Here is a 27,573-nt window from a genome sequence, read left to right as displayed (position 1 = left end):
CACATGAGGATGACAGGCAATTTAGTGGTTTAAGAGGGAGCATGTTTGAAGTTTACACAATCCTGCAGGGTGTAGATAGGACAAACACAGAAAGGTGGTTCACTAATTCCCTCTATTATAGAAAGAGATGCTGTCTGTTGAAGTATGAAGAAGATGGTTCCAAATAAACTAAAGGAAAACCTTCCACACAGAGAGGGTAGTAACATATTTATTTCCATAGGAAGTTGTGCAGGCTGAAAATATCACTCGAGTCAAGAGGGTCTCGGAGGAATTCCTAGACCCTTCCTTTACCAGAGGAAAAGCTAGGGATGTAGGGGGAAAAGTTAGGAAGGATGTTAAGGAACGTAGCTATCCCATAATTCCTCCGGGGGTCCCACTGACACTTTTCAGACAGAATATTCGGTTGAAAATCCATTGATCTGACCCAGTAATGGCACTTCCTATGCTCTTAGTAGGATATTTGGCTAAGTGGTCATTCATTCAATCTTACTGAGTGCTTACTGTGTGCAGTGCACTGTACTAAGCACTTGGGAAAGTTCAATACAATAAACAGGCACATGCCCTGCCCATAATGAGCTTAGGTTGTCGATAAAGGTCAGTCATATTTATTAAGCACTTACTGTAAAGAGCACTATACTAAACACTAGGAAGGGTAATAATAATTACAATACTTTTTAAGCACTTACAATGACCCAAGGACTGTTCTAAGCAGTGGGGTAGATATAAGTTTAGCAGGTTGGACACAGTCCCGGTCCCACATGGGGCTCACACTCAATTTTACAGATGAGGTAACTGAGACCAAGAGAAGTTAAGTGACTTGCTCAAGGTCACCCAGTAGACGTATAACAGAGTTGGTAGACATGTTCTCTGCCCAAAATGAGTTTACAGTCTAGGAGGAGCTTACTGTCTAGAGGATGATATGGTGCTGCTCCTTACGAAAGGTCTGTGTTTTCACTGTGGCTCTTGAATGTGGATGGTTCATGGTTGATCTGAGTAGGGAAAACCAAATCGTTAAAGTGACAAACTGTACTTCCCTCCTCATATCTTAGACTATTTTCAATCCAGCCAAGATATTAAGAAACAATCTTCTTTCCATTTGATTGAAGACAAAGGTGATTTGGGCAAAAATCTGGTGAAAGCAAATTTTATGTGTAAGTTCTTGACACACAGAAAACAATGAACAATTATATTATTACTGTTATTAATATTATTATAAATCATTGTTATCCAGGATAGTCCACTAAAGTTGTCTGGGGTAGCTCCTCAGTGACTTGCAATTCCTGGTATCAACAAGCCTTACTTGCCAGTCTTCAGATGAAGAAATCATATTTAGAGTGAAGCTACTGGTGGCTTCTCCTGTTCCAGAAACAGTATATGCCCCTAAAGTGTGGAGATAAAAAGGACAAATACAAAACCTGTTAGCAATGGGTGGGAAGCCCCAGATTAAAGATGGATTTTGCACAGGTCTAAGGTGCAGACAGTAAGCTGTCTCACAAAGGAGGGGAAGAAGGGCAAATAGTCGTGGGTGTCCCTTAGAAGAGGGCATGCAATTTAAATATTACCATCCTTCCCTTCTCAACCAGAGCTGTGATGATTCACAATTCAGTGGCAAGAGCATGGACTGGGAATCAGAAGACCTGGGTTCTAATATCAGCCTGGTCTGCTGTATCTCCTCAAGCAAGTCGCTTAACATTTTTGAGCCTCACTTTCCTCATCTATAAAATGGGGCTAAATTACTTGCTCTCCCCATCAATCAACCGAACATACTGAGTGTGTATGGTGTGCAGAGCACCATACTAAGTGTTTGAGAGTACAGTACAACAACAGAGTTGGTAGAAGCATTTCCTGCCCACAACAAGTTCACAGTCTAGATCTTAGTTCTAGTTCACAATCTACCTCTTAGATTGTGAACTCCAGGTGGTACGAGGATTGTGTACGATTTGATTTTCTTTCAATATACCCCAGTGTTTAGTGCAGCACTAGGCACCTAGCTAAATTTTAATAAACACCATGATTATTAAGATTATTATTAAGCATGGAAGGCAATTCAGATATTTAGAAAATTACATACAAAATGAATAGGCAAATCCCATCACAACTTCATTTAACTGTTTTAATCCTCACATCAATCCCATTTGAATAACCAATCTACCTTCTGGCATCCTCTTTAAGATTCTTACTTGTCAATATCTATTCATGACTTTCAGGCCCAGAAATTCCAGTCTCTCTCCACATCCCAATCAATTAATTAATGGCATTTATTGAAAACCTACTGTCTATCTCTCTCTCCTGACAATCAGGATGCCCTCCCTTATACAGGATCTTTAGGAAAAAGGAACAACCATTGTCAGACCATGGAATTGAATTCACTACTGCTGAATTGTGCTTCCGCCTTTTCTTGTTCTATCCTGGAGGAGTTTGGGGGTTAGAGTAGAAACTGCATTGTTACCAAGGATACTGAACCTTCAGTCACCCCTGATATTTTAGTCCTAGGGCCCGTGATGTTTCCAAGACATCAGGTCCTCCTAACTTGCTCAGTTTCCTGCATTATAGCTTTAGAACATTTTCAACCTGGACTAAAACTGGGACTCCAGTTTCCAGACTGGGATTTCCTTCAAGAGTGACAGTGAACAGCAGTTTTGTCACATATATCTAATAGAGATTAGCGTGACAATGTCAAGTCACGTTCACATGTCATCTGTTTAAAATGGTGGATTTTATTTTTTTTAATTTAAGCAAATGGGAAATTGAAGCTCTTTGCTTTATATTGCCCTCTGGTGTTACTTTCAGAAAATAAAGTGTGATCTAGAATCCTCTTCCTAAAAAGATGAGTGCCAATGGGAAGCAGCTACAGGTTTGTTATATGAGAGCTCTGATTTACTTTGGGTAAGGATTTTAGCCTCTTTGGGTCTCGGTGCTTTTGGAGGTGGATTCTCATTAGTTTCCCTCTCTCTTTCTCTCTCTCTCCCCACATACACACACACACACACCTGTGTGTGTGTGTATACATAAAGCAGTATGACCTAGTGGAAAGAGAAAAGACTTGTAGCAAGGAGACTTGTATTCTAACCCTGGCTCCATCACTTACCTGCTGGGTGACCTTGGGCAAGTCACTAAATGTCTCTGTTTCCTCATCTATAAAATGGGGATTAAATTAAATGGTATTCCTCCCTCTTGGACTGTGAGCCTTGTGTGTCTGATCTGATTATCTTTTATCTATCAGAGCATAACAAATACCATAATTATTATTATTACAGATTTGAGGGTGGTGAAGGGGAAAAGATAAGGAAACATAACTCTCTAATTTGTAAGACTCAGGGAGAATCATTTCAGTACTTCTTCTGGTCCCTTACCTCATATCTCTCCCCTCCCCAGCCTTCCCTCTCTGAAATATATTGGGATTTTCAGACATACCTTTTCGAAATAGGTTAAACGGCTTTGGGAACTTGAGTGTTGCTGGTTCATAGGATGCATTCTGTGGGAGAAAGGAAAATAACATTGTGCCCCTCAATTTGGAAAAGAGACATTTCCTTTTCCTTTGAGAACAGTTCATAACCATCTGTTGATGTGTTTCTGGAGCTCCCAACGACTGGGAAATCATTAATAGCTTCACCAATCATCTGCAATCTGCTCTTCGCCCTTTATCAAAGATGTGGAAACCCGTTTCAATATCTTCTCTGAAAAATCCATCAAACAATGAAATATTAACCCTCTCCAATGCCAGTGGGTAATTACTTCTCTGACACTGAACTCCTAATGTTGAAGGAATCATTGGTCTCTATACAGTATTCTGGCTTTTTAAAACAATAAAAAAAGTTTCATGAAAAGAGACGGCAGAGGCTTCCACTACTGAAGAACTAGTTGATTTCTGTTTTTTGATAGATGCCATCATTTTTGAAGATGATGTTTACGGTAAGATCCTTTCTACCTGTGCAAAGGTGGATAAAAACCTGATCTATGTGACCAAGACACTCTGCCCCCCCCTTTTTTTTGAGATTAAGGAGAGTCATTGATTTTGCCTTTCTTGTCCCCAGCCTTCTTTCTGCTCTGCCATCCCAACTGGATCCAAGCACCTCTCTTCTTGGGGTTTGATAAAAGGAAGAAGCCTATGGGATCCAGGCCCAGCCAACCCTGTCCACACTGGCATTGCCGAAAACCAGATTTTCACCGTAGTCTAGGAGCCACTCTAGTCCCACTCCCAACTCAGTAAAATTCCTTTTGAGAAATGAATTACCTTCATCTGCTGCAAGAATGATCTTAATAGAGACAGCCTGTTACCCAGAACTCTGCGTACCTACAAATATAACAGAAAAGTTAAGCGTGCACACACACATGCACATGCAGTCTCTTTCTCTCTCTCTCTCAAACCCAAAGGATCTAATTTACTATTCGCTTGCTAAAATGCTTCTCTATATAAAATGGACCACATGGGGAATTCTGATCCAGGCTTGGATGTATTAATCCTTACACCTGGGAATATAGTCAGAATCAAAGCTTTTGAACAAAGAGCATCATTAGGAGTGACTTACTAGCCCTTTATTATTTCACATGGACTCAGTGAACAGTGAGAAGCAGAGTGTCGCCTAGTGGATAAAGCAGGGTCCTGGGAGTCAGAAGGACCTGTGTTCTAAACCCAGCTCCACCACTTCTTCACTGTGTGACTTGGGCAAATAAATCACTTCATTTCTTTGTGCCTCAGTTACCTCATCTGTAAAATGGGGATTAAGACTGTGAGCCCCATGTGGGACATGGACTGTGCCCAACTTGATCAACTTGTATCTACTCCAGCACTTAGTACTGTGCCTGGCATATAGTAAGTGCTTAACAAATACCATAAAAACAACAACAACAAAAAACTGCTCCTACCCAGCCCAATCTCTGTGCTCCTCCAACTGACTCTTGCTCTCCTCGTTCTAACACTCTGGTTCCTGCCCTTCTCCCTATCTGGAATCCTTTCCCTTTCCAAATTTGCCAGATTGAAACTCTTCAATCAATCAGTAGTACTGATTGAGTACTTACTCTTTACCAATTATTGTAAAATTTGGCCTAAGAGCTAGTTGACCGGATTCCTGTCCTCATGGAGTTTAGTTAGGCATGAGAGACAGAACCTAAACTACTTAGCTGTTCCTATCTTCAAAGCCATCCTGACTGTACTTTCCAAGCATTTAGTACAGTGCTCTGCACACAGTAAGCACTCAATAAATATGATTGAATGAATGAATATCCCACTTCCTCCAGGAAGTTCACCCTGATCATTGCTTTCTCCCCAGGTCATAGACATAGCTCCTTGAGGGCAGAGAGCATGTCTACCAAATCTGTTGTATTGTACTCTCCCAAGCGCTTAGTGCAGTGCTCTGCACACAGTCCATACCCAATAAATACAATTGAACAAATGAATGAATCATACTGAACAAATGAATGAATCATACCTTGAAGAATGCCAGGTACACACACATATTTGCTCTTATCCTCCATCTTCTGAAACTGACCTCTGGATTGTATTGTGATTATTCCCTAATTCTTCAAAATTGTTCTAACCAAATTACATAAAGAAGACACCCACTAGAGGAGAGCTGATCGTAGTGGATTTCGATAGGGCAATTTCAGGTGTGCTTAGACTTCAGGTATTAGGGATTGGTCAGTCAATTAATCATATTTAATGAGTGCTTTCTATGTGCAGAATTCTGTACCAAGAGCTTGGGAAAATACACTGTAGCAATATAAGAGACACATTGCCTACCCAAAGTGAGCTTACAGTCTAGAGGAGTATACTTCTTTTTACGGGCCTCATAGTGTACATGTTGGTTGAGGAAGCCAGAAGGAGGCTGAGAAGAGATTTTGGGGAGGGAAGGGGTAGTGAATGTTCTTGGACACGGTATGAAGCTGGGAGTCAGAAGAGCTGGGTTCTAGACCTGCCTTTTCCAGAAGCTGAATCCTTCTGGGCCTCAGTTTCCTCCTTTCTAAAATGAGGACAATAATACTTGTCTCGTCCTACCTGAGGTGAAGATAAAATGAAGTAGTAGATGTGAATATGCTTTGGGAAAAGAAAAGGCTAAGTACTACTCAAGAACAAAGTAGTAGTATTTCTATTATTGTTATCAATCCACTACAATACATACTTAATAATATTCTGAATATTTGGATCTTTTACCATACCACTTATCTTCAGAAAAGGTGTCTTGTCATTCATATTAGGTAGCTGATGTGCTTCTTTTTGCTGTCTTCTTTATCTCTCTTCTTTTCCCCAGTCTCTCCCCCGGCACACTTCCCCATATATCCTTTCCGCCATTTTTCCTGGTATCTTCTCCCTTAACTCTATATTCTTTTGTCTCTCATCTGTCTCCTGTACCAGAGTATTTGTTGAGGTGAGGCAGGGACCCTGTAGGCATCCTCCTGCAAGTACGAGCCTGAAGTTTCTGGGTAGATGTGTGTATCCAAGTATGTACATCTGAGTTCCCACCTGGGTGTTCACCCCCTGTTTGTGTTCTTAAAGGCATTTCATTCAAAACAGTGTCCAATAGGCTTCCATGCACTTCTGAATGTCCATGGTGATTAGAAATTAGACATAAAGGGGCCAATTTAATGGGATGCTAGAGGGGAAGATCCTAGAATTAGCCCGGGGGGGGGTGTGGGGGAAGAGAGATAATGGATTTATCCCTATTATTTGTGGGGGCAAGGCAAGCCACCATAGCTAGCTCACCCTGCCCCATGGAGCCAGAAAGAGAGCACCTTTGACTCTCTACTGGTACAGTCTTCTTTTGTAGAGGTGATAAATTTGGGAAATGGAGAAAAGGGGTGCAGATAGTTAAAATGTAAGTATTAAGGAAAATAAAAGATCACTGGTGGAAAATGGCATTAATGCACATACCTTTTTATCAAAAAGCACTCCAAAACAGAAGACGAAGAATCCCTGGAAATGAAAAACAATCACAATAAATTTACTCTGGAGTTCTTCCAATTTGGACCAGCTTCTGAAGGTAAAACGTGAGAGATATCAGAAGGATGGGTCTCATTGTTATTGTTTCACACTGAAACCTGTTGCTTTTCCTAGTGTCATGCCAAACTGCATCCTTCTCTGCCTTTAAAGTCTTTCTGGTAATCTATTTCCTCTAGGAAGGAAGCGTTTCCTAATAAATCCCTTCACAAGACAAGCCATTCTGTCAGCCATCGCAGCACCTCTTATGCATTTACTGTAGGAAATATATTATGGATGTCTATTATTTATCTTTGTTCTCTCCCACTTAACTATTGTGTATTTGTAAATTGATTTCTGCTTATAGCTTTCATTAGACTGTAAGCTCCTTGAAGGCAGGGATGGTTTCTCTGCTCTTCAAAACCCTCCTCTGACTCCCCACATCTCTCCACATCAGACAAAAAATCCTCATATTTGGCTTCAAGGCTCTTTCCACCTCACCTTACGTAATTACTCTTTCTTTTTGTATGTGGTTGTTAAGCACTTACTATATGCCAACCACTGTACTGAGAAGCAGTGTTGTGTGGTAGATAGAGCACGGGCCTGGGAGTCAGAAGGTCATGGGTTCTAAACCCAGCTTTGTCACGTGTCTGCTGCGTGACCTTGGGCAAGTCACTTCACTTCTCCGTGCCTCAGTTGCCTCATTGGTAAAATGGGGATTGTGACTGTGACCTCTATATGAGACAGGGACTATGTCCAGCCTGATTTGCTTCTATTCACCCCAGCTCTTAGTACAGTGCCTGGCACATAGTAAGTGCTTAAATACCACTAGGCCATGCAGCTTCTCAACAGGTTAACATCTCACTATTTGTCTGGTACTTATTTAATGAGAAGCAGCATGGCTCAGTGGAAAGAGCACGGGCTTGGGAGTCAGAGGTCATGGGCTCTAATCCCAGCTCAGCCACTTGTCAGCTATTTGACTTTGGGCAAGTCACTTAACTTCTCTGTGCCTCAGTTCCCTCATCTGTAAAATGGGGATTAAGACTGTGAGCCCCACATGGGACAACCTGATCACCTTGTATCTCCCCCAGCGCTTAGAACAGTGCTGTGCACATAGTAAGCACCTAACAAATACCAGCATTATTATTATGTTTTTCCCCAAATATGGAGTCCAGTGTTCTGCAGACAGTAGGCACTCAAATACTGCACTGGAATAGACCTTCCTGGAGGCGGTGAGAAGGGGGTCGCCTCAGGTAGTGTCCCTTAACCTTATGACCCTTCTAAGCTGTGAATTCCCCAAATCATGTGCGTATCCTTGTCATGTTTGGACTATTTCCAACCTCACCTGGAAGGCATTGAGGAGGGAAAATATGACATGCCAAGCCAAACTTTGACCATCCACCATGGTGCCTATCCCAAATCCCCAAGTCAGTCCTAAAAGTGGCGTCAGGATGAGGACGCTTTTTCCGATACGGATCAGGGTGGTCTTATCATCTCTGGTCAGTCCTTCCCCAACGGCAGGTCTCCGTAACCTGATAAGGACGACTGATACGGTGATCAGATTCAGAGTTACGATGGTCAGGGCGGGAATGGCAAAGGCCAGAAGTGGTTTGGCCTCTTCAGCCCAGTTGAGCCAACAGGTATCTTTTCTGATGTAGGCACCGTTGGGAAGAGTGATGACAATAGTAACGATGGAGATGATAACAGGACATCCGTAGCCAAGGGAGAGCCCGATGACCATCATGATGGGCATGGCCATATGATGGAAGACTAAAAGAATTCGGTAGGCCATCAAAATGCCTAGAGTGAGCATCCAAAAAAACAAGGAGAGATAGAAAAAGTGAGTAAAGAAAGTCACGGCGGTGCAAATCCCCAGGTGATTTTCTGGGCCTTTGGTGGAAGTGCCTATGATAAACCAGATATCTGCCATGAGAAGGGACAGGGCTATATTCACCAGGCAAATATGGCGGGTATAGGACGTTCTGTTTTTCTTGGCCTCCTGCCAGAACACAGCTTCGGTGATCAGAGCCAAGACTAAGCTAACGATGGAGATCCCAAGCCCAATATAGGTAATCCATTCCACCACTGGATTGAAGGCGTGAGGGACAGAGGGAGACATCAACACGGAGAAGGACGTCAAATGAGCGCATCTGCAAGTCACAGTTTCTTCGGTTTCATTCATCAGTTGGCAACCCGTCATGTTCCATTCCAAGTCATTAAAACCCCAAAACACACATTGAGGCCTGCTTAGTGTCGAGTTGATCTTAGAAAAATTCAGGAAAATTTCGTTGATAGAATAGTTCTGAATAACAGCTGAGATCAACAGCCCATTGACTTCAGTAGCGTTATGAAAATTATCAGGCAGCAGAGTTCCCAGGGTGAGAGAGGCCATGCTGATGAGAGTTTCCGGGACAGCATTCTGAAACTGACTTTTTCCAATCGACAGTCCTCCGTGGATGGGCAGGGAGTTGTTATCCTGGGAGAATGTGGCATGATAGCTGAAGCCGTCATGCTGCAGATTCTCGTTCCCTGGAATCCCAATCCAGTTAAAGAATTTTTTTGAAATATTCAGTGGGAGAGCAGAAGAAGGAACCAGAGAGCTCATATTTTCCAGGGTTTCTAGCAACTGTGAACTGGCATTATTTTCTTCCTTCAACAAAACAGTCCAGTTGCTTAGGGATGCAGAATTTAGGATGTGATTTGCTATCATTATGATATCCTGAAACACAAGAGTGGAAATTATCGGTATTTTGAGTAACTGATCAGAAACCTTACCCATGTTCAGATTTTAAAGTGTTTCATAAACATGACAGATGGGCATAAGGGGGAATTGTAGCACATTAAACAGTTAGTTAAATTAATATGTGTAACCTGAGCTTTGAAGTATTATTATTGTTAAAATGTCATTTGTTATTATGGAATTTGTTAAGCACTTAATATGCATCAAGCACTCTTCTAAGAGGTGAGATAACATACAAATCAATCAGGCTGAACACAGTCCCTGTCCCATATGGGGCTCACAATCTAAGTAGGAGAGAGAGATCAGGTATTGAATCCCCATTTTACAGATGAGGAAAGTGAGGACAGAGAAGTTAAGTGAATCGTCCAAGGCCACACCCCGAGAAATAGGCAGAGCTGAAATTAGAAGCCAGGTCCTCCGACTCCCACTGTGCCACAATAAAAACAAAATATAGGACAAAGCTGGTCTTGTGTTGGTTTCACACTGTATGTGGGCATTTTCATTCAAAAATGGCTCCCGAATTGGACATCCAGTAGCAGATGCAGCATGGGGTCACCCTCGAACCCAGGTTTAGCCTCACTGTAACTACAATAGAGAAGCAGCATGGTTCAGTGGAAAGAGCCCAGGCTTGGGAGTCAGAGGTCATGAGTTCGAATCCCCACTCTGCCACTTGTCAGCTGTGTGACTGTGGACAAGTCACTTACCTTCTCGGTGCCTCAGTTACCTCATCTGTCAAATGGGGATTAAGACTGGGAACCTCACGTGGGACAACGTGATTACCTTGTATCTACCCCTGGGCTTAGAACAGTGCTCTACACATAATAAGCGCTTAACAAATACCAACATTATTATTACAATAGCCAAATCTGGTTCTACCCACAGTTCTGCTGGGGTTTTTTTTTTTTTTCTCTGCAGGAACTGTAGGCTCCTTTGAGGGCCGGACTCATGTCTACAAATTCTTGTGTACTCTCTCGAGTGCTTAGTACAGTGCTCTGCACTCAAGAAGCACTCGATAAATACTTTTGATTGATTGATAGAATCAGCAATTGGACAGTCCCTCGAGTTCTTCTAGCTTTTCCAGCTCCTGCCAGTGGGTACCTCCATCGTTGAGCGAGAGACTTTGACCTGGTTAGACAATGACAGGGAGGAAATCGTGCCCAGAATCTCCACCACGGAACCCAAGTTTCCTGCCGTGGTTGTGGTGTTCCCAGTCATCGTGGACAGAGTTCGTATTATGGTTGACAGAGAGTTTTCCCTGAGTTGGCCTTGAAGAGCAGTTATGTTCTGAAAGAGATAAATTCTGTTGAAGAAAACAACTATTTTTTAAAAATCTAGTTTATCTTAGAACTCTATCTCCTCAGAATGTGTTGATTTGATCTTTTCCTAATTACTGACACTGCAAAATGCTCATCATTGACTCTAGACTGTAAGCTTGTTGCTTTCTCTACTACCGGAGGTAGCAAAACTCCATTCTGGTCTTTCCAATCGAGAGTCCTGCTTGTGTCTCTCATGAGTGATGATCATGGTACTTGTTGAGCATTTACCATGTGCCAAGCACTGTTCTAAGAATCGGGGTAGAATACAAGTTAATCAGGTTGGACAGTCTCTATCCCACATGTGGCTCCCAGTCTGAGTGTAAATCCCTCCTTTATTTTGGAATGTTTCCTCTCAGGGTAGTGGCAACCCGCTCTCCAACACTATAAAAAAATCACTCTAAGTTTGATGGGAACTATTAAATTCCCCCTCATCATTAACTCCCTCAGATTAGTAATATCAGAAACTCTGTGGCTCGATGGTTTCTCCCTGAAAATTAGGCCAGAAACCTAAAATTTGTTCTTTGTTTCTAGGCCCCGTAACTCCATTCTGGGTCTGAGCACACACTCACCTCCCCTACTAATTTGCTGGCTTAGCTTCCTCTCCAAGACCCAGGACTACTTCCCCTGGGTTTTCCTTCCCAACAGAGTCCACAGATTCTCCCTCTCTGTTCTGGTTCCAGAGACTTGTGGATGATACTGTTTCTTCTCTTACTCTACCCAGACCTCTGCCCTGGATCCCGAATGTTGAGGCTCTGATCACATCTGCTGGCCAAAGGATGCTGACTTTGATAGTAATCATTCTATCTGTTAAGCGCTCACTAGTGGCAAGCACTGTACTGATCACTGGGGAAGATACAGGACAATCAGATCCCACCTAGGGCTCACAGCCCAAGTAGGAGGGAGTACAGTAATTGAATCTCCATTTTGCACATGAGAGAAATGAAGCAAAGTCAATAAATAATAATTATAATTGTGGTATTTGTTAAGTGCTTACTATGTGCCAGGCACTGCGCTAAGCACTGGGGTGGATACAAGTAAACTGAATTGGATACAGTTCCTATCCCACATGGGGCTCCCAGTCTCAATCTTCATTTTACTGTTGAGGTAACCGAGGCAGAGAGAAGTGAGGTGATTTGCCCAAGGTCACATAGCAGACAAGGATTAGAACCCATGACCTTCTGACTCCCAGGCCCACGCTGTAGCCACTAAGCCATGCTGCTCCTTCTCTCTCTCTGTATATAAATATGCATATATATATATACACACATACATACACACAGACACACTAGAGAAGTAGCGTGGCTCAGTGGAAAAGAGCCTGGGCTTGGGAGTCAGAGTTCATGGGTTTGAATCCCGGCTCTGCCACTTGTCAGCTGTGTGACTGTGGGCAAGTCACTTAACTTCTCTGTGCCTCAGTTACCTCATCTGTAAAATGGGGATGAACTGTGAGCCTCACGTGGGACAACCTGATTACCCTGTATCTACCTCAGCGCTTAGAACAGTGCTCTGCACGTAGTAAGCGCTTAACAAATACCAACAAACACACATATAAAATCACCCAGCATCAAGATTGAAAGTGGGAAGCCCCATATCAGTTCTGTGCCAAGGTGATGAGGAATAGTTCAAACCAAGGATTCCAAACTATGGGGAAAAAAAAAACCCACAACCCCACCTACGCAGAAATGCTTTACCTTCTTCAGTTCGTCCATCTGGGAGAGTACACAAGTTTCCTTCTCAATCTTCCACTTAGAGGATTGGCACTTGGCCGTGATGTTTCCTACATATCCATCCCCACAGGGTACAGTGTATTGGTCATTCTCAAAACCAAAGCCAAAAACATGATCGTTACACTCAGCTGGAACAGAAAAAACAGTAATAATGATAATGTGATTTATTAAGGACTTACTATGTGTCAGGCACTTTATTAAGTGCTGGGGTAGAAACAGGGTAACTGGGTCAGACACAGAACTGTCCCACACAGGACTCATTGTCTTAATCCCCATTTTATATATAAGGGAGATGAGGATCAGAGAAGTTAAGTGACTTGCCCAAGGTCACACATCAGAGATGTGGCAGAGCTGGCTTTAGAACCCAGAACCTTCTGACTTCTAGGCCTATGCTTTATCCACTAGACCACACTGCTTCTCTGGTGAAAACAATTAGTCATATTCATGGAGCATTTACTGTGTGCAGAGCACTGTACTAAGCACTTGAATGAGAATAAGGTAACAGAGTTGTTTGGCATGTTCCCTGCCCACAACAGAGCTAGTCCAAATGTGCTGTAGAAATAATAATAATAATAATAAATGGTGTATTTACATTATCTACCCAGTCTCCTGAGGAAGCAGCATTGGCTTTTTTCTCATTTGCCTCCTAAAGGACCATGTAAGTAGTGTCAAATCATGTGCTAAAACCCAATCATGAATTTAAAGCAGCATAGTCTAGTGGATAGAGCATGGGCCTGGGACTCACAAGGACATGGGTTCTAATCCTGACTCCACCACTTGTCTATATGACCTTAGACAAGTCACCACTTCTCTGTGGCTCTGTTACCTCCTCTATCAAATGGGGACTATGACTGTAAGCCCCATGAGAGACAGGGATTGTGTCCAACCTGAATTGCTTGTATCGAGTCCAGTGTTTAGTACAGTGCCTGGCACATAGTAAGCCCTTAAATGCCACTATTGTTGCTATTATTATTATTAATGGTAATAATAATAAACCAAAGAAGAAAAACAGAACAAGCCATCCATTTCTCACAGAATGTGTTGAAAATAATCACTACCTTTTCCTTTCACCTGGAAGGAACTGTCTTCTATTGGATAGTGCTCCTTTAAGGCTCTTAGTGCTTTCCCGGCCACCTTCTGGAGAGCAGGCAATAGCTCAGATGTGCTGCTGGAACCAATAATTTCAAACCCAGCCACAATGCTTCCTTCCCTAGCAGAACAATACATATTTTTAAAACCACCAAGAAATATAAAACTAAGGGTCGATGAGTGTCTTTCGTCCCACAGATGGACTTTGCCTAGGATTGGTTAGGGGTGCTCACTGTATGCAGACCACTGTTCTACACATAGGGAATTGTTCAAGCAAAGTAAAAAGTGTAGTCTCTGCCCTCAAGGGGCTCACATCTGATGAATTCATTGTCTTACTGGTATTGCCATTATCAATCAGGGATCTCTGTTCCTTTGAGAAGTTTCTTCATCCTCCAAAACCTGTCAACTCTTCCATTTAAATCTCAGAATAGAAAATTAGTCCATTTTCATCATTTTAAAAAATCTTTCTGCAATGTTTTGAGCACTGTAGCCCCTATTTTAGACAATCTTGGTGTTTTAATGGACATGATTTAGTTGCGCTGCTGCCCTGAGGCTTTTTAAGCATAGTTTTGGAATTCTAATAAATCTGGAAAACAACCCGATCACAAAGTTTTCCAAAGGCGACTGACAGAAGTGAAACAGTAGACTTTCAGTACATGTACACAAAAAATTACTGAATGATAATTTTGATTTCATGTTCTTCAGGACAAGGACCTAATCATTAAATTGCAGGGATTTAGTATGTTGGTATCCCTTTCTGAATTCTTCAAAATTCTTAAAACTACAGTTCTGATTGGCTTGAGCAAGGCAGCTTCGAAACACTAACAGATTTTTTTAAGTTCTAATTGACAATTCTGAGCACACGGTTCTACAACATCTGGTTACTTACCGAAACTGGGTGACATGCACGGAATCAAATCCTCGAATCCCCCGATAGGCTTCTTTAAGCTTAAAAGAAAAAACAGAAGCCCGGACTTTGATTCGAGCCAATCGATAAATCAGTCAATGATATTTATCGAACACCTACTTCACCAGTGCCTGAAAGAAGCTTACAAATGGGAGTTCCACATTAAAATAAATTATAAGTGAGGGAAACAACCAGGTACAGGGATAAGCATATAAGTCCTGTGGGAGTGAGGATGGTGAGGGTTGAGGGCATGGAACGAAGTGCACCTTCAAAGCTTTATTGAAGGTGTCTCTTCTCCAAGAGGTCTCCCCTAGTAGGCTCTCATTCCCCTTCTCCGTCCCCCTTGAACTTGGATTTGCACCCTTTATTCACCCATCCCTCAGCCCCACAGCACATAGGTACATATCTGTAATTTATATTAATGTCTATCTCCTCTCTAGACTGTAAGTTTGTTGAGGGAAGGGAATGTGTCTGCCAACTCTGTTACACTGTACTCTCCCAAGCTCTTATTAAAGTGCCCTGAACACAGTAAGTGCTCAATACATATGATTGATTGATTGGAAGGGGCCGTGGGAAAGGAAAATATGGTGAGGAGATGAGAACATAGTATGGGAAGGTTTCCTGGAGGAGGTATGACTGCAGGAGGAATTTGAAGATGGGGAGTGTGCTGGTGTGTCAGATACATAGGGGGAGGAAGTTCAGGTAGGTCTGAGGGAGCAAGGGGTTAACAGCAGGAGAGGTGAGAATGAGGAATAGTGATTAAGCTGGTATTAGAGGAGCCCAGTGCATAGGATGGTTCGTAGTGGATGAAGAGTAAGTATAAATAAGGGAGCAAGAATTGATTGAGTGCCTTCAGTTTGAGAGTGAGGAGTTTCTACTTGTGGAGGTGGGTGGGCAACACTTGGAGGCACTTGCAGTGGGAAAATGTATGCTGAATGATTGTTTAGAAAAATGATCTGGGCGACTGTGCCAAAGTGAACCCAGGCACCCGCCATCTCAAGGTCAAAATGCTATCTGTGACTTCTTGAGCTAGCAATACGGGACTATCACCTCACATACACTTGATTCTTCTCTAAAGTGTCTTTATAATCCATTTTGGAAAGAACACTGGTTCTTTTAAACTTTTCTCAGATCACATTTTCTATCCTCCATATTTCTTTGTGAAATTCTCTCTCAGCCGTCACTGATGACCTTCTTGCAAATCCAATGACCTCTACTCCATCCTCAACCGCTCGGCTGCCTTTGACAGTGTGGACCATTCCTTTCTCCTGGAAACATTATTCAACCTTGGCTTCAATGTCATCTCCTATCTCTCTAGCTGCTTATTCTCCATCACTTTCACAGGCTCCTCCTCTGCCTCTTTCCTCCTGTGTCCCCTTCTATTCTCCATTTACACTCACTCCTTTGGAGAACTCATTTACTCCTATAATTTCAATTCCCATCTCTATGCGGATAAATCCCCAATCTACCTTTCCATCCCTGATCTCTTTCTATCTCTGCAGTCTCATTTTTTTCTGCCTTCAAGACATCCCTACTTGGATGTCCTGCTGACACCTCAAACTTAACATGTCCATAAGAGAATTCTTCATCTTCCTACCCAAACTCTGTCCTCCTCCTGATGTTCCCATCTTTGTAGACAGCACCACCATCCTCCCTAGATCACAAGCCGTGAACCTTGATTTTTAACTCACTGCTCTTCTCCGATCTACATATTCCATCTGTAACCAAATCCTGTCAGTTCTACCTTCACAACATTGCTAAAAATCCACCTTTTCCTCTCCATCCATACTGCTTCCATGTTGATCCAACCACTTATCCTAGCCCACCTTGACTATCTCAACCTCCTTGCTGACCTCCCAGCCTCTTGTCTCTCCCCACTCCCCCTTTCATATCCAACAGATCATCACTCTCCCCATCTACAAAACCTACAAAGAAATCACATCTTCCCTAAGCCCTACTTCCTCTCCTTTTTTTGTTGCCCTGCCACTTGGATTTCTACCTTTTTTTCACCCCACCCTCAGCACTTACATACATATCTGAAATGTCTCCCCCTCTAGATTGTGAATTCTTGTGGGCAGGGAACATGTCTACTGACTCTGTTAAACTGTACTCTCCCAAAGTGCTTAGTACAGTACTCTGCAAACAGTATGCACTCAAATGTGACTGATGGACTGACGAGCTAAATCTTCTCAAAATTACCCTCCTTTTTCCACCGGGCCACTGAAAAACATTTATTACAATTGATAGGTGAGTCTTATGTTTGCTTAGTACCACATCAGCCTGCAACAAATAGAAATGACTTACTTGAATTTCAATGCCAGTGGCATAGCTGCAAAATTCAGCTGAAGATGAATTCAGAAGATCATTTGTAAAGTTCCTTTTCATTTTAAAACTGCCAAAAATCGCTGTTCCATGAAAAATATCAGAATAAAAAGGTATTGATTTCTACCATTGTAAATATTTCCACCATTAAAAAAAAATTTGTAACCCAAGGTTAAACATAAGTCTGTATAAAGCATTTAAATCATTTTGTGGGGTGTCATGGTCTTTCATCTTTAGAAATGTCCTAAGAATTCTGATGTCTATAGCCTAGCTTAATACAAAACCTTCCAACCCTCATAAAGGTTAACTAATGAAATCTTCCATCATTCCTTGTTGCCTAATTCATCTTGAGAATTAAAACTGAAGTTCTGCTTCCTGCTTCTAACCCATCCAACTCAATTAGTGCAGGCCCTGAAAAAGGATTATTACTGAGGTTTCATCACCGCAGAGTCGAACGATAAATAGCTAACCACTGCAATCTAACCAATCAGAACATAAAAATTCCTCTTGTTAAATGTCCCAATTCATACTTACCCAATCGTGCATTGCATCCTCCTTACCAGAGCAGCTTCTCTTCACTCTCCCTACCTCTCCACAAGGCAGCCCCATCTGTATCACTTTCTTCACATGAATACGATTGACTGACTGACTGACCCTCTACCATTTCAGGCCACTTCCTTTGCTCCTGGCAGAAAAGTTAATAATAAAAATAATTTTGGTATTCGTTAAGCACTTACTATGTGCCAGGCACTATATTAAGCACTGGGTTGGATCCAAGAAAATCAGGTTGGACATAGTCCCTTCCCACGTGGGGTTCACTCTCTCAATCCCTATTTTACAGATGAGAAAATTGAGGCCCAGAGAAGTGAAGTGACTTGCCCAAGGTCAAACAACAGAAGTGGCAGAACTGAGACTAGAACCCAGGTCCTACTGATTCCCAGACCCGTACTCTTTCCAGCAGCCCACACTGCTTCTCCTTTCTGGCTGTAAACTTAGCCCGAGAACTCCAGTTTCTGGCTAGAGACTTAGAACTTCTACTTGACTTTGGTCCTGGAGAACTGGCTTTGGGTCTCGGTCCCCCTGCAATCACTTGTTGAAATGTATAGTAGTGGAAGAGGAAGAGGTTGTCATAGGATAGTGGCCCCAGAATAGTTCCTTTGGTTGCTATCCAGTTGTACTTGTGCAACTCCTCCAAGGCCAGGCAAGAGCCTGTAACTTTGTCCTCTCTGCCAGACCTAGAAATCCCTGTAGACCGTGCTATGGCCTTGGCCTTAGACCAACAGAAAGCCCAAATGCCTGGGTGGTGAGGTGATGAGTGAGATCATCTCTACAGTAGACATTCCACCCCCATAGTACTCTATGATCTTACTTGTCCTCTCACAAAAGGTTCTACTCTCATTGAGATGGCTGTGATGGCATCTGCAGAGCTGGGGGTTTCCGGTCATGTTGAGATGACATTTCTGTGGTTCCAGGCACGACTGAGAGAACCAGGAATATCCATCTTCACAACCACATTTCAAGGTCCCACTCACATTGGTGCAGCCTGTGTGAAAGCAGAGCTTGGTTTCACAAAACAGAACCATTTACATCTAACATTACCACCAGCAAGCTGTAACCAGTGATTAGGTGACAGGTCCTCTGGTTTTATGCTGGATGGTCCACTTTTCATCTGGTCTGCCCTCCCTATACTGTAAAGTCATGGTGGGGAGGGAATGTGTCTGTTGTATTGTTATATTGTACTCTCCCAACCACTTAGTACAGTGCTCTGCACTCAGTAAGATTCAATCAATACCACTGCTTGATGGATTAACTGATTAACTGCAGGTCAGAACCTATAAATGATTTCCAACTCCCCCAAATTAGGACAGGTGATTAAATGTCCAGACAGCAGTGGAGTGGGATTTGTCCCCAGTGTAAAGAATCCTTTGCTCAGGGAACCCTTTCCAGGATTGGGGAGAAAAAGCAAGGATTTCAGTTTCATGGAGAGAAACAGAGTGGCCTAGTGGACCTCAGAACCACCTGGGTTCTAATCCCAGCTCTGCCACTTATCTGCTCTGTGACCTCTGGGAAGTCCCTTCCCTTCTCTGGGCCTCAGTTCCCTCATCTGTAAAATGGGGAATAAGACCGGGAGCCCCACGTGGGACAGGGATCGTGTCCAACCCAATTTGCTTGTATCAACCCTAGCACTTAGAACAGTGCCTGGCACAGAGTAAGTGCTTAACGAACACCACAATTAAAATTCTTATTATTATTGAGGCATGTTTGAAAGGGCTAAAGCACCCCACTGGGGAAGAGGGTTTGCTGCAGAGAAGTTTCCCACACTCCAACACTAAACAAAGTAGAAACAGTATAGCCTACTGGATAGAACAAGGACCAGGGAGTCAGAAAGCCATGCGTTCTGATCCCTGTTCTGCCAGATAATAATAATTTTGTAAAACACTTAAGGTGTGCCAAGTATTGGATTAAGTGCTGGGGTAGATACAGGACTTGCCCAAGGTCACACAGCAGGCAAGTGAGGGAGCTGGGATTAAAACCCAGGTCTTCTGGCTTCTAGGCCACAGCTTTATCCATGAGGCCACACTGCCATTTGTTTGCTGTGTGACCCTGGCCAAGTCACTTCAGTTCTCTGTGTCTCAGTAACCTCATCTGTAAAGTGGGGGTGAAATTTGTGAGTCCCATGTGGAACATGGATTGTGTTTAAACTGATTAGCTTGTATGTACCCCAGCACTTAGTACAGTGCCTGGCACATAATGAGTGCTTGACGAATTCCATTTCAAAAAAAAAAAAACGATCTGCTCACTTGTAGTAGCTTTGGCTCCAGTGATTTTCAGTGTTTCATTGAGCCACAAGGGTTTCAGATCATTCAGATAATCCTTCAGAGTCCCCTTTTCCACTGCATTTTGATAAGTCACCTGAAGAAGTAGCTCATATTCCTGTTCCCGATCTGAGGAAGGGTATAAAAATGCAGAAGTTGGGTCTTCCTTTCTGCTTTAGGGGATGAAGTAATCATACATCAATCAAGATTCATTCATTTTTCATTCATTCATTCATATTTACTCAGTGCTTATTCTGTGAAAAACACTAAACGCTTGAGAAAGTACCACAATAAACAGACACATTCCCTTCCCAGAACAAGCTTACATTCTAGAAGAGGAGCTTATAGTCTAGACCGTCATATGCACATCCACATGCATTTTAAATAATAATGGTATTTGTTAAGCACTTACTATGTGCCAAGCACTGTTCTAAGCACTGGGGTAGGTGCAAGGCAATCAGGCTGTCCCACGTGGGGCCCACAGTCTTAATCCCCATTTTACAGATAAGCTAACTGAGCCCCAGAGAGGTTAAATGACTTGCCCAAAGTCACACAGCTGATAAGTGACAGAGCCGGCATCAGAACCCACAACCTCTGACTCCCAAGCCCAGGCTCTTTCCCCTAAGCCACGCTGCTTCTCTAAATGGCAGTTTAAATGGAACTAGAATTTAGGTACAGCATTTTTCTGAAATGAAAACTCCCCTACGGTCTACTGACAATACCCATCACTTGTAGGGCCTGAGAATTAGAGGGGCAATTCATATTATACTGCTCTTTTAAGCACTCAGTTTGTGTGCTGAAAATGAGGTTACTTTAAGTTAGAAAAGGGAAGATTGGAATAACTTTACTTGATCCAAAAGCTAGGAATCTTTTATCAAAATGGCTTTCCCAGTCCAAGATGCTGTTCATTCTTGTTTTCTTTCTCTAAAAGAAAAAAATGATATTTACCACTTTTCATCTGGAAGGAACTTGTGGAACCAAGGCCATTGAAGAAAGAAGCAAGAATTGATCAGTGATACTTACTGAGTGCTCATTATGAGTACAGCACTGTACTAAGCACTTGGGAATGTACAATATAATAGCCCATATGGAGCTTTCAGTTTAGAGATGTTCTTTCTCTGCAGGCTTTTTTCACCACAAAAAATAATTACAGTGGTGGATGCCATTGCTAAAAACTGTTAGGCAGGAATGGTTAAACATAGGCTATCCAAGAGATTGGAAAAATCAATCAGTGCTGCTGCCAAACCACGTCAGAATGCCATTGAGCACTGAACTTCATTCATTTAATTGTATTTATTGAGCACTTAGTGTGTGCAAAGAACTGTAGTAAGCCCTTGGGAGACTACAGTAGAACAACAAGCAGACACTTTCCTGCCCACAACGTGCTCACAGTCTGGGGGGGGGACAGACATTAATATAAATGAATAGATAAATTACAGATCTATACATATGTGCTGTGGGGATGGGAGGGAGGATGAATGAAGGAGCAAGTAAGAGAGGTGCAGAGGGTAGTGGGAGAAGAGAAAAGGAGGGTTTAGTCAGGGAAGGCTTCTTGGAGGAAAAGTACCTTCACTAAGGTTTTGAAGTGGGGAAGAGCAATCACTGAACCACAAGGAAAGGCCATTAATTACAAGCCTATTCCTTCACATGCTCTCTACAGATATCAGAAACCTGGACACCCTGGTGGGGCCTGGAGGCGAACAAAGAGAGAAAGATGATAAGACAAACTCACTGTCAGAAGGGACTCAGATTCCAGCACCATGATCACGAAAGAAACCATGAAAAATATTCCTTGAAATCTCATTTTCATAAATTCCTCTTTGGCACCCTGAAATAAGTATCATTAAAAAAAAATCTTAATCCACAGGGCCAGGGCCAGAGTTGGTAGGCACAATCCCTATCCACAAGATGCTTACAGATTGCGGTCACTGAATGTAGGATCTCTATGCTTAGACTATTACTTACACTACACAGTTACCTGTGCTTCTATCTACTATGTCTGCTAAACCCCTTTCAATATCCTCTCACCTCAACAAAAAACCAGCAGAGGTTATAATCAGGATTCCATGTGGTCCTCCAGGACCTTTCTCTGGTTCTGTGGATTGTGTCTGACCTGATTAACAAATACCATACTTACATGCAAAAAAAACAAACAAAAACAAATTGGTCCCCAAAAGTTGCATTAGCTCTGCCTTGTACCTTTTTCTCCAGTTTCCCAAGATAAGGGAATAAGTTATTCAGAGATGCTCTCCCAGCACTTAGTATAGTGCTTGGCACATAATAAGTACTTAACAAAATACCACTGGTATTCTTATTGATTTGGCTGCAGTAATTTCCTGTTTAGATGTGGATCCTCCCTCATTTCCTTGTATTCATAAAGTCTCATTAATTTTCTCACAATCCTCATCCCTCTGCTGATGTAAACAGTTGCCAGATTCTACTTATCCAAACCTGGAGATAGATCATCTATTGTCTCTGTATTCCTTTGCTTAGGTATTTTTTACTATGAAATGTCCTTTATTTAGGTCATCATTGGTCTCCTTTAAGCAGCTGTACTCAGTTGAAATTGCTCACCATTATATAGCAGAGCACTTTTAGAACATCCCAATATTGGAATAAATCTTCTCAGAAGCTTCTTTGCATAAACAGTAACTTTAAGACCTTAAAGTTTTGACTTTGGTCTGGTCTCTAGACTGACTTGTCAGCCTGCAGAACTCTATCAAGCAATGATATTTATTGAGTGCTTACTGTATGAAGAGTCCTCTACCAAGCACTTGGGAGAATATAACAGACTTGGAAGACATGTTCCCAGCCACAATGAGCTTATTACAGTCTAGAGAGGATTTTAGATAACTCTGCTGGCAAACTAGTTAGCAGACTCACTTATAAATCTTCAGTATAAGCCTAAGACCACCTTCCTGGCTCAAAAGAAATCAGGGTGAGTTTGAAGTGTACCAGATAGCAGATAGAATAAAACATTGCATCAGATACTATTCTTTCTGTTTCCTTTCAGTTAGATTTACCTGGAAATAGGTGGAGAAGCCTTCGGAGTAGTATATAGTGGTACACAGTAAGCATTTAAATACCAGTTATTATTATTAATTATTCCTATTAGTTTATTCCCTTATCTTGGAGAATTGGGAAAAAGTACAAGGAAGAGCTAAAGCAGCTTTTAGGGGGACAATTTTGTGTGAGTGTGGTATTTGTTAAGTGCTTACTATGCTCCAGGCATTGTACTAAGTGCAGGGGCTGATACAAGGTAATCATCCATTCATTCAATCATATTTATTGAGCAGTACAGTGCTTTGCACACAGTAAGTGCTTGATAAACAGAACAAAGGCCAAAGGAATAGGCTTTTCCTTTTTAGTGTGCTAATATGGTCTTCCAGGGCTCTATTTATCAATTAACATATATGACTGATTAAAGCAAGAGTTACCTTAGAAATCTAGACATACCAACGGTCAGTAGAAAGCCCAGTTCAGTATTTTCCCCAGTCTTTCTTATTGTTTCAAGATAGTAGTAGATGACAAGATTAGTGGTATTTGTTAAGCACTTATTATATGTCAAGCACTGTTCTAAGCACTGGGGTAGATACAAGGTAATCAGGTTGGACAGGATCCCTGCCCTGCCTGTGGCTCAGTCTTAATCCCCATTTTGCAGAAGAGGTAACTGAAGCACAGAAGTTCTTGGAGACTTGCCCAAGGTTACACAGCAGGTAAGTGGCAGAAAGGGATTAGAAGCCACATCCTCTTGACTCCCAAGCCCGTGCTCTTGCCATCTATCTTCAGCATTACTGTATGCACATATTCAATGATTCATTTGGTCACTTCACCCCAATATACTGATGTTTCTTACCAGGACATCCTCGTTCTTTCTCCTGCTGTATCTACATGATTGACATCTGATGCCCTTCACCCACAGCAGGGATTTTGGTTTTGGCACAAGGTTGCGATTACCAAAACAGTAAGCACTAAACTACCATTGACTGATTTGACCAGCGATTAAACTCAATACAGACCAGTGTAGCCAGAAGGTCCTGCCTGGTTAGAACTTTGCATGTAAACCTAAATTCTACTCAATCAATAAATCATATTTATTGAGTGCTTAATGTGTGCAGGACACTGTACTAAGCACTTGGAAGAGGACAAACAATAAAACAGTCACATTCCCTGCCCACGAGTTTACAGTCCAGAGGGGAAGACAGATAGTAATATAAATGAATAAATTATGGAAACGTACATTAGTGCTGTGGGGCTTGAGGCAGGGGTAGTGAATAAAGGGAGCAAGTCAGAGCAATGCAGAGGGAAGTGGTAAAAGAGAAAATGAGGGGAAGACCTCTTGGAGGAGATGTGCCTTCAATAAGGTTTTGAAGGTGTGGAGAATAATTGTCAGATAGGAAGAGGGAGGGTGTTCCAGGCCAGAAGCAGGAATGTGCCTGAGAGGTAGACGACTGAGGTATAGTGAGTAGGGTGGTCCTCTCTCAGAACCACACCTGGAGAGTTTCCAGTACTCTACCAGTCTCAGATATGGGAAGAAGAGTCTCAAGCAGAGGCATACCCATTCCATTCATAGCTTGGGCAGTGGCTAGTGAGTAGAAGGCAATCGGCTACAAGTCAGAACTCACCTGTGCTGGCATCAGCAGCATGAGAGAGAGCCGAGGGCAGAGACTCAAGTTTACTGTCGCAAGAAGGCAATGGTAAACACTTCTGTATTTTTACCAAGAAAACTCTGTGGATACGTTATCAGAACAATTGCAGTTGGAGGTGGAGTATTCTGGGAGAGATACGTCCATGGAGTCACAATGGGTAGAAGACGACTAGACAGCACAAGACAAGAGTTGGTTGGCATTCGAAGAGCAAAGTGTGCAAGCTGGGTTGTAATAATAATAATAATGTTGGTATTTGTTAAGCACTTACTATGTGCAGAGCACTGTTCTAAGCGCTGGGGAAAATACAGGGTAATCAGGTTGTCCCACGTGAGGCTCACAGTTAATCCCCATTTTCCAGATAAGGTAACTGAGGCACAGGGAAGTTAAGTGACTTGCCCACAGTCACACAGCTGACAAGTGGCAGAGCCGGGATTCGAACTCCTGACCTCTGACTCCCAAGCCCGTGCTCTTTCCACTGAGCCAGTCTGCTTCTCTAATAGGACACTATCTAGGTGACTTATGAGGGGGTGAGGTGATTGAGTGCTTTAAAGCCAGGGGTAAGAAGGTGAATGGGCAACCACTGGAGGTTCTCGAAGAGTGGGAACAGATGGATTGAAAGTTTTATGAGAAATATGAACCGGGTCCTAGAGAGGACATCCAAGTAGAGGTATCTTGAAGGCAGGAGGAAATGTAAGACTGCAGAGAGAGGGAGAGATCAGGGCTTAAAATGTAGATTTGGGAATCATCTGTATAGAGGTGGTAATTGAAGCCATGAAGACACAGTCCCTGTCCCACACAGGGCTCACAGTCTAGGAGGGAGAACAGACATTGAATCCACATTTTACAGATGAGGGAGCTGAGACCCAGAGAAGCTAAGTGACTTGCCTCAAGGTCACAAAGCAGGCATGTGGCAGAGTCGAGATTGCAGACCCGGTTCTCTGACTCTCAGGCCTGTACTCTATTAGGCCACATTGCTCCTTTGCTCAGAAAATGCCCAGGAAAATAGTTCCGGGGCTCTGAAGAAATAATCCACCAGAATGTCTTGGAGCAAGCTCAGTTCCCAGACCCTAGTTCTTCTGTGTCATGTGGAGGCTCACCTAAGTTCTGTCTTGCTCATCTTCACCAATTTTAATACCTTTGTTGATCTGAAGTCCAATTGGGTTTGTCTGGAAATTTAGCCTGGATAACCATGTGGTGTAGCTTTTCCACGGCTGGGAAAAAGCTATAGAAGGGCCTTGAGAAACCAGTAAATCTGGTTCTAGCCTGGCCTAGCCCCCCACTTTATGATGGTATCTATTAAGCACTTATTATGTGTCCGGCACTCTGCTAAGTGCTGGGGTAGATACAAGTTAATCAAGTTGGGCCTAGTCCCTGTCCCACGTGGGGCTCACAGTCTTAATCACCATTTTACAAATTAGGTAATCGAGGCTCAGAAAAGTGAAGTGATTTCTTCAAGGTGACACAGCAGGTAAGTGTCAGAGCTGAGATTAGAACCCAGGAGAGTGCTCTATCCAACAGGCCATACTATTTCCCATTTCATTTCTTAGTCCTCAGTTTGTCCATTCCTGAACTTGTCCATATAATACTGTCCCTTGCCCTCCCCCAATCCTTGTGACTTCACCACCATTCCCCACTAGACTTTAAGCTCCTTGAGGGAAGGGGTCAGGTCCATTCTATTTATTGCCTTGATTCTATTTATTATGTCATTGTTCTTGTCTGTCCATCTCCCCCGTTTAGACTGTAAGCCCATCAAAGGGAAGGGACTGTATCTGTTACCGATTTGTACATTCCAAGCGCTTAGTACAGTGCTCTGCACATAGTAAGCACTCAATAAATACTATTGAATGAATGAATCAGCTCTAGAGTACAGGCCTGGGAGTCAGAAGGACCCGGGTTCTAATCCCAGCTCTGCCACTTGTGTATATGACCTTGGGCAACTTCTCTGTGCCTCAGCTCCCTCATCTAGAAAATGGGGATTAAGTCTGTGAGCGCTATGTGAGACAGGAACTGTGTCCAACCCAGTTAACTTGTCTCTATCCCAGTTCTTAGTACAGTACTTGACACATAGTAAGCGCTTAACAAATACCACTATTATTATTGTATTCTCCCAAGTGCTAAGTATAGTGTTCTGCACACAACTCAACAAATACCATTGAGTGTTCAGAGCTGATAGTGATGCTGGAATCATTCTCAATGGAAGACAAACAAGACAAGGTCCTAGCCCCCTGAGATTTCAGGACTGAGTTGCTGTGTGAAGGAATTGATTATAGGGTTAATGATTTGTGCAGTACCTCTCACACTTTTATCCCTGGAAGTCATCTTGCTGGGAATCCCAGAATAATAATAATTGTGATATTCGTTAAGTGCTTACTATGTGTCAAGCACTGTGCTAAAATGCTTGGGTAACTACAAAACAATCAAGTCAGAACCAGAACAGAAAGATTCTGCAGGACTTAAGTATCCAAAGCCGTGCCAATTTAAGTAGCTTACCTGCTGATGCCTCTCTTCACGGGGCTGCCATCAACCTCAGATATAACGCACCATCTCTCCGGCTCGGTCACTTCTTGTGTAATACTGCAAAAAGAAAATCGGTTGAGCTCAGAACTAAAAGAGTCACCGGGGCAGACACATTCAAATACTCATTTTTCCTGTTTCGCAGGAGTGTTCAACCCCAATACACACCCCTTGGGATGGGAAAGAGAAAGAAATCTCTCCTTTCCCTGCATTCCTTCCCTCACCCCAATATTGTTTGGAAAGGAGAAGGCCCAAATAGGGGAGAATCTCTCTAGCCGTCCCCCCAGGGTAGACAGATTTCTCTGTTCAGTCACCTTACCCTAAACAGTTGAGGGTGAGGTAGAGAAGAAGGCGAGGGTTTCCTTCAGGGAATGAGGAACTGCTTAACTCTGGGTCAGCTGTTTTCTGATGTAATGCCACGGACTCTGACGATGAGCCCCAGTAAGCACCAAGTTAAACGAGGCAGCAGATTTTCTGGAGCTCCAAATGGAACAGGGATTGGGATTTCCAGGGGGTGAGTTAATACTTCAAGGACATGCAGCTGTGGGGAAAGGCAACTGAGGCCAAAAAAATCAAATCA

General features: G+C 42.7%; 1 protein-coding gene across 4 annotated transcripts; it reads right to left on the bottom strand.

Moving 5' to 3' along the window:
• Nucleotides 1-845: 845 nt before the first annotated feature.
• On the bottom strand, nt 846-27,544 carry ADGRF1 (adhesion G protein-coupled receptor F1). 4 transcript variants are annotated; one of them, XM_029071609.1, is made up of 16 exons: nt 24,456-24,482; nt 21,563-21,658; nt 20,679-20,754; nt 19,816-19,959; nt 18,384-18,557; nt 16,997-17,097; nt 14,675-14,733; nt 13,755-13,906; nt 12,661-12,824; nt 10,752-10,937; nt 8,259-9,632; nt 6,869-6,910; nt 4,235-4,294; nt 3,415-3,475; nt 1,301-1,380; nt 846-989 (listed from the first exon to the last, which is right to left on the bottom strand). In XM_029071609.1, exons 1-16 carry the CDS (start codon nt 24,474-24,476, stop codon nt 933-935), a joined length of 2,847 nt encoding a protein of 948 aa, XP_028927442.1. In that variant the 5' UTR covers nt 24,477-24,482; the 3' UTR covers nt 846-932. The 4 variants fall into 4 exon arrangements, with proteins under 4 accessions (XP_028927442.1, XP_039769111.1, XP_028927441.1 ...); XM_039913177.1 differs by lacking the exons at nt 846-989; nt 24,456-24,482 and adding exons at nt 26,970-27,053; nt 27,313-27,544 and having other exon boundaries at nt 1,131-1,380; XM_029071608.1 differs by lacking the exon at nt 846-989 and having other exon boundaries at nt 1,131-1,380.
• Nucleotides 27,545-27,573: the final 29 nt, after the last annotated feature.

The sequence above is a fragment of the Ornithorhynchus anatinus genome, chromosome 9 (assembly GCF_004115215.2).
Source record: "Ornithorhynchus anatinus isolate Pmale09 chromosome 9, mOrnAna1.pri.v4, whole genome shotgun sequence".
Classification (NCBI taxonomy): Eukaryota; Metazoa; Chordata; class Mammalia; order Monotremata; family Ornithorhynchidae; genus Ornithorhynchus; species Ornithorhynchus anatinus.
This window is presented reverse-complemented; position numbering and strand designations above follow the sequence as displayed.